The 7,703-nt window shown below is 40.1% G+C and overlaps 1 protein-coding gene across 1 annotated transcript in view; it reads right to left on the reverse strand.

Moving 5' to 3' along the window:
* RGS14 (regulator of G protein signaling 14) overlaps positions 1–6,017 on the reverse strand; it is a 152,271-nt gene extending 146,254 nt beyond the window's left edge. Inside the window, exon 1 of the mRNA XM_068277101.1 lies at positions 5,863–6,017. Within this exon, the coding sequence (XP_068133202.1) occupies positions 5,863–5,886 (24 nt within the window). The 5' untranslated portion in view covers positions 5,887–6,017. The remainder of the gene's footprint in view (positions 1–5,862) is intronic.
* Between the last annotated feature and the right edge of the window lie 1,686 nt (positions 6,018–7,703).

Raw genomic sequence — 7,703 nt, forward strand, 5'->3', positions numbered from 1 at the left:
AGGTGTAATATATGTGTGCATTTCTCATTGGCTTATAAGCAGCCTGCAGGCTTTATAAAGCAGCAGAGAACTGTTTGGGAGTGAGTTTCTCCATTTGTGTGTTTGAGCCCATTCAATCAATCAATTGAATTAATTATTGCATTATCGTTCCGCATGGCAGAATTTATTCATAGATATGATCATAACTTGGATTCTGCAGTGGTGTGGATCGATTAAATAAGATCTTTTCTTTCAATCTGGATGATCTTATTGAAAATATGATAATTTGCCAAAATGGGGAACTTTACAGTTTGAAGATAGGCTTTCTGTTAGTTGAACAGTCTTTGGACTGGTGCACACCAGAGCAGTTCTGGAGCGTTTTTTTAAAACGCTTGCAGGGGGGAAACCCGCTTGGCTAATGAAAGTGAATGGGATGGTGCACACCAGAGCGGTTCATTTTTTCCACAAACGCAAACTCCCGGGCTGCAGCATTTTTTTAGATTCCGGAGGCGTTTCTGCCTCAATGTTAAAGTATAGGAAAGTGGAAAACTGCTCTGCAAAGCTAGATCAGAGCTGTTTTCCAGGTGTTTTTGTTACAGAAGCTGTTCAGTAACCGCTTTTACTGTAACAATATTTGTAATCTTCTACACAAAAACACTCCAAAAAACGCTAGGCATGTTTAGAAAACGTCTCTTAACATGCCTAGGATCGTTCTGAAATCTGCTTCAAAAACCTCGTTTTGCGGATCTGCAAGAGATTTTTGGTGTGCACTGGGCCTTTGTATATATCTCCCTCTAGAGAGATTGGTCCATATGCAATTCGTTTTTTATCCTGTGTTTTCTCTATACATTTTTATCTTCTATTTAACTTTTTATCACTTTGCAATTGAAAAAGTAACAAAATGTACGTGGGAAAGTACTTTTAAATCTATATTAAGTATTTTCTTGCTTGCTGGTGATTTTAAAGGCATTTTATTAACAAGTTTGAAAATATCATTTAGGAGAAAACTCTGGAGAAAAAGTTAATTGCATATGGGCCATAGTCTCCCTACTTTAAACTCTGATGTTCTTATGGTCAGTAAACCAACTTGCTTCCTTATATTTACATTGCCCTCATTACACTGAAGAATTCTTCAGAAGTGACTTAATGATGCTGTAGAGATGAACAGCTGGGTAATGTAAATATGAGTACACCATCCTTACACATTCGGTATGTTAAGAACATTTTATGTTTTGCTTTTATTTTTTTTTAAGCTCTCAGGCTTTAACGTTTATTTTATCAGCACACATTCAGCTGAACCCTTTATACTTCCTGTGACAGATATAGAGAGTTTGAGCAGATTGTCCAATATTTGTTCAGGAAAGTTGCTATGACAACTCCATCCTCTATAGATCACGTCAGTGCATGACACAGAGGCCCTCAGTCATCTCTTGGTGACGATCCCTCATGATCTGTGCTCATGGCAACTGACCTTCATTGACAGCACATTGCTATACTATAAGGGAGACCATAAAGGTTGTACACTAATGGCCAAGAGTCTAGATCGGAAAGTATGCATGTAATTCACAAGGAATTCCATCTATGCCTCTAAGTGTGGATCAATATTTAAAATGGGTTGCAGTTAATTCTACAGGAAAAAAATATTACTTAGGCTTTAGTTTGTTGGATATACAGTTTGCCTTTTTCTGTAAGGGCCAAAAAATTTGAGACATCCTCTAATAATGAGTTGGTCCATCTTTAGCTCTGATCACAGCCGATATTCTTCTTGGCATAGGCTCAACAAGATGCTGATATCATTGCTGAAAAATGTCGGCCCATGCTGACATGATGGCAGCTCTGAGTTGGGTCAGATTGGATGGTGGCGTTTCTAAGTGCACCTAAACCGATAGGAATGTGGATGTTTTCTTTTAAACAATACCAGTTGCCTGCCAGTCCTGCTGATCTCTTTGGCTGAAATAGTGGCTGAATTACACACCCGACAAGCATTCAGCTAATCCAGTCTAACTTCAGTCAGAACACCTGATCTGCATGCTTGTTGAGGGGCTGTGGCTAAAAGTATTAGAGACACAGGATCAGCAGGAGAGTCAGGCAACTGATATTATTTTAAAAGGAAAAAATCCATATACTTCTCAGTTTAGGTTCACTTTAAGTGATCTTTTGACTTCATCCCCAAAATACTCAATAGGATTGAGGTCAGGGGACTGAGCTGGCCATGGAAGCAGGTTAAACTCTGATTGATGTTCCTCAAACCAATTTAGGCCGACAGAGCATGGTGGTAAGGTGCATTGTTGTCGTTTCTGAGCCCACCACATGCATCTTTTCCTATTTTTCTGTGATACCAAAGGCACTCTTGATGGTCTCCTGCTGCTAAATCCTAACCTTTGCAGAGTCTGTCTTGTTGTATGTTGGGATGTGCTTTGTGATGCACCTGCATTGAATTCAGCTATAATTTGTCGTGTTGTTGCCCTTCTGTTGCTGCAGACTATGCATGGTATTCACCTTTCACCTCTCTCATTCACCAGCCTTTTTTGACCAGAATAGTCCTTATTACTTGAAGTTTTTTTGTCCTCCAGAATCACTAGGAAAGTATAAGGGACTAAAAGAGGCCAAAAAGACCTCTTAATGAAAAAGTGATGCTAAATATAATGTTTCTTTCTTAAAGAGAATCTGTACTCTAAAATTCTTACAATAAAAAGCATACCATTCTATTCATTATGTTCTCCTTGGCCCCTCTTTGCTGTTTCTGTCACTCCCTGCCGAGATCCTGGCTTGTAATTGCCAGTTTTAGGCAGTATTTACAAACAAAAAACATGGCTGCTAACCGGCATGTGATAGGCTGAGTGGAGCTCAGTCTGTGACTCATACAGAGCCTACAGGGGGCGTGGAGAGGGTGTACATAACTTCTATCCTATCACAGCAGAGCAGCACATTCCTGCCTGAGCCCACAAAGCAAAGATGATTAGATTAGATAACAGAGATAATACAGCCACTGTGCAACTAGGAAAGACTGCAGTAAGGCAGACCACATTAGAACAGGTATAGGAACTTATAGGATAGAAGAAATAAGGCTGACAATTTTGTTACAGTCTCTTTAAAACAGAAGGTATTTTTGATAATTCAGCTTTAAGTGAGCAACTTTGGTTTCCCATGATACATCACTCCCGAATATGCAAATCATCTCTTTCTGTCCCTGAAGGTAAGCCTGCACATTCAGAAAGGTTGGTGTATAGTTTTATAGCTTATAAAGTCTACAGAGCCACACCAATCTAATTGCATATTTGGGAGTTGTGCATTATGGGAAACCACACCTTCTCACACAAATACAAATAAGTGACAATAAAACAAATTTCTTGAAAATATGAATTCTCATCTGCAAAATAATTGCCAGATTACTGTAGAGAGCCCTCATGCATTCCAGTTATCCTGTGGCCTGGAACACAGAAATACCTGGCATGCAACCCTGACATGTTGACAGGTCAGGGCTGGATTGTACACTTAGCAATGGATAATAAAAATAAAATGATTACCTTTAATTATACACTGGTATAGGGGTCTTACGTACTGTATGTACCACTACACACCCTAACAAAGGTAAGCCACTAAAGAAACAAAATGTTTACCTTGTATTATGCACTGGTATAGGCGCCTTACGTAAGTACCACTATGCACTGTAACAAAGATAAGTCACTAAAGAAACACACAGGACTGCCCCCTTCAGGTGACTTTTGATGACCTCGGCTTCCTGTTTCATCACCAGTATTTGTTTGCCAGTTAGAAAATGTGAATTTCCTAGCCTTATGTCGAAAGGTTAGACCTTTAAGCCAATCAGCACTGCTCGCCACAATCTCAAGGAGGTTAAAGCGGTATAAAACCCTGACATAATATTCAATATAAACGTGTTCTCCTACTTTTTATATGCCATACGGTTATCATATTTGCTTTTGTGCATAAGTATTATTATTCATTTAGAAATTACAAGTTTCCAAAGTACACTCATTTGCTCTGAGAGCGGACTTTGCATTTTATTCATAATTGTTTTTTTTTTCATCTTGAAATATAAGCAGAAATGCTTTCTGATTATCTGTCTGTGTTCGGGAGAGTCTGCAGTGTCAGAGAAGTGTTTGTTTAGATTCCTCACTTGATACAATTAAACACAAGATAACATTATATCCAGTTCGGATGTGTCCAGCTTTCCCAGCATTGAGCTTTTCTGTCCTGTGTTTAACCATTTGAATGCTGTTCTAGTAAAAAATGCTAAATAATGTTTTAGAGCAAAGAAGAATTGCTAGGTTTCATTCTGCTTTAAGGGCCTGGACACACTAACACACTTGTGTCCGCTTATGTCTGCTATTTAACATCTGTAACACTGATAATTGGCTGAAAAGCAGACAGAAGCACCTCAGTGTGGTCAGGCCCTAAAACCTTAGTGGTTCGTTAAAAACTTCAGTTAGCCAATATCGGGGAATATAGATCCCATTACAACAAATGTCTAATCAGAGCAATTTATATGCTTCAGTAATGGGTCTGTCAGACTGCTATAGAGACTTTAGCAATCCAAAAATTCTCATAAAAAAACATGTTTATGAAAGTTTGGGGTGAGTTTTTTGTTACAAAGCATTGATCTTTAAAATTCTGTCTCTCCTTCCTTTTTAGCAGTATCAACAAATCAAGCAAATTACTAGTTAAACCTACCAGATTTTTTAATTGCTAGCAAAGGCATATTTGTTGCAGCCGTCCCAAAGAAATTCACTTTCAAAAAGTCCAGTCACATGACCCAAAGAGCCCTCCAGAAAACATGGAGCTGGCAGCAGAGTAGGTGATCTCAGCTGGAGACAGGTCACAGCTCAAAACTCTTTGTGGCCAGCACTGCAACTACTATTTTACAGTTTGCTCTGTTCACTGTGTAATAAAGTATCTAACCCTTTCCATACTATCCCCAGAGTACTTATAAAAGCCACATATACCTCTCATTACCGAGCCCTGTCTGCAATTTCACTGTCCTGATTTAACCTTTTTTATAAAGGCTGTGAGGAGGGTGTGGAGAAGACAAATGCAGGAATTGATGATAAAACAGTAGATCTGTGGCTACATCGGTGACCACAAAGAGTTTATTCTTTTAGCAGCGTCACAGAGGATGTGGGAGGATGATGGGATGGAGGAGGAGCATGGACAGCTTGCAGAGTGCTTCTCAGTCTAGCACAGCTGCAAAGTCTGGTTTGCAAACCCATTCATTCAGGCAATAAAAAAAACAATCCTGCAAAAATTGTTTATGTGCATTGCACAAAACATTGTCCATTGTAACTATGATAAAACACCATACAAAAGTACAAAAACTATACAAGGCAAACAAAAAGACATAAAATAAAGAAATTGGTTAAAGCATAACGTTTGCTTTTTACAGCAGTTAACCACAGCACAGCTTTGTCCATTTTCTGTAACTACACACTGCATTGTAATATATTATTATAACTTATTTAATAAAGCATTTTAGCATGCATTGATAATATTCAGAAGTGCAAAAAAAAAAGAAAGAAAGAAAGAAAAGAAAGCCATAATAACCAATCAGATTTGAGCTCTGTGTAGCCAGTTCTATTAAGACAGTTTCTGAGTGTTTTGGGATACTGTTAGAAATGTATGTCATATATTGATACAGTGCCAATATATTAGTCAGTGCTTTTCACAGTAGCTAGAACTATTTGCAACTGTCCATGTCCCCAGAGAAAATCGAAATACAGTATCAACCAACATAGATCTATATACTGCAATCATAAATCATTACAATTAAACATAGCCTATAGAACATTAAAAGAAACATGTATCACTCTATGGTATCTGTAATGAAGCATAAACAGGGGGAAAATGAAAGCACCAATGAGCTGTTACCTTTCTCTGTGGCTCCGAGAACATCCTGAGATGCTGTATGTCCAGAAGTCGGAGGTGGAGGGTAAGGTGAGCATCAGGACAGCGGCTGACGCGGGCATCAAGAGGGAGAGACTTTTGAACTATGGAAAAAATCCCCACAGATGCTGACGTCTGTTAGAAGCATGCAAGCTCTCTCTGTCAGGAAAGTAAACAACACAGTGATTATGGAAAGAAAGTACACTGGACCAAAACAAGCAGCAAGCACAGCCGTATGCAGCAGGAACTGCCAAGTGCTCAGTGAGTCCTCTGCTTGGGAGTGATCCTTGATAAATGGTGCATGCTGCAAAAGAGCTGACAGCCTGTCCTGTGAAAAGAAGTACAGTGGCTATTCCCAGGCACTAGATTGCAGCATTGTAGGATAAAGAGCTTCCCCAATGAATGTCCTGATAACCAGCAAGGGAACCTGATATGCTTGTTACAGTCTCTCTCACTATTCCTCAACTGCTGCTCCTCTCTACAGATCTCATTACTGGCTTCCACTTCACCTCAGTCATGTTAATGCTTTATACTACATGACTGAGAATCACTTCACAACTCATGTCCCAGCTATACATACCTCACAGCTTATTGAAATAGGATAGAGGGAGGGACACTTTATAGTAAACAAATACGCAAGAAAAGTACATGCCCAACAAGGGGAGTAGCTAAAGATGACCCCCCACGGAACTTTCATAGCCCCCACAACAGTCGATAATCTGATCTTTTGATCCCCAACTGGGAGAGGGACCTGGACTTCTTCCTTCCCTCTTACTTGCACCAGGACATTAAGATTTACAGCTGCACTGCTCTGTGGGTCTGATAAAGGGAATATGAGCAGCGACATCCAGGGGAGCACAGGACGGAGGCCCTGGTGATATGACGATAATAAACCCACTACATATATGACGATAATAAACCCACTACATATATGAAGATAATAAACCCACCACATATATGAAGATAATAAACCCACTACATATATAAAGATAAGAAACCCACTACATATATGAAGATAACAAACACACTACATATATGAAGATAATAAACCCACTACATATATGAAGATAACAAACACACTACATATATGAAGATAATAAACCCACTACATATATGAAGATAACAAACACACTACATATATGAAGATAATAAACCCACTACACTATTACAAGAGGTAGAAGTTGCTTAAAGTTTAATAGCAGAGAACTGCAAGAGTAAGGAGATACCTGGAAAGCTGAGTGGCTAGGGAGGATGGCTCAGACTTGTGTGGTATCTGTAGCAGTCCCGAAGGAAGATTAGACTGGAAGCCAGCAAAGCTGCATGGGAGAAGCTGTTAGTGGGGGCTAGATGAAGTAGTAGGTAGCAAATGAACAGAGGTTGCAGATGATATCAGAGTCAAAAAGAAAAATTGAAACCAAGAGCCAATACAGTGTAGTAGGTCTTAATTCTGAAGGTGAACCAAAATGGGTTTAGAGGTATACTCACAAGGATTGATCGCAACAGGCGACCACTGGAAGAACAGGTGGGAGAATGAGCCCAAACCCACTTTGCTTAAAGGAGTCATCAGGCAACGTAAAGTAAAATGAGTGTTACCTACAGGGGGCTTCCTCCAGCTCCAAGCTCCCAGGATGTTCCTCGCCGCAGCTCTCCCCGCAGCTCCGACCCGGTCCCCGACGATGATGTCAGAGCGACCTTCAGGTCGCTCTGTACTGCGCTTACGTGAGCGGCGCTCTCAATCCCCGGCATGTGGGCCGGAGCGGACTGCGCAAGCGCAGAACTACTGTGCCTGCGCAGTCCGCTCTGGCCCACGTGGCGGTGATAGACAA

The sequence above is a fragment of the Hyperolius riggenbachi genome, chromosome 3, assembly GCF_040937935.1.
Source record: "Hyperolius riggenbachi isolate aHypRig1 chromosome 3, aHypRig1.pri, whole genome shotgun sequence".
In the NCBI taxonomy this organism is placed as follows: domain Eukaryota; kingdom Metazoa; phylum Chordata; class Amphibia; order Anura; family Hyperoliidae; genus Hyperolius; species Hyperolius riggenbachi.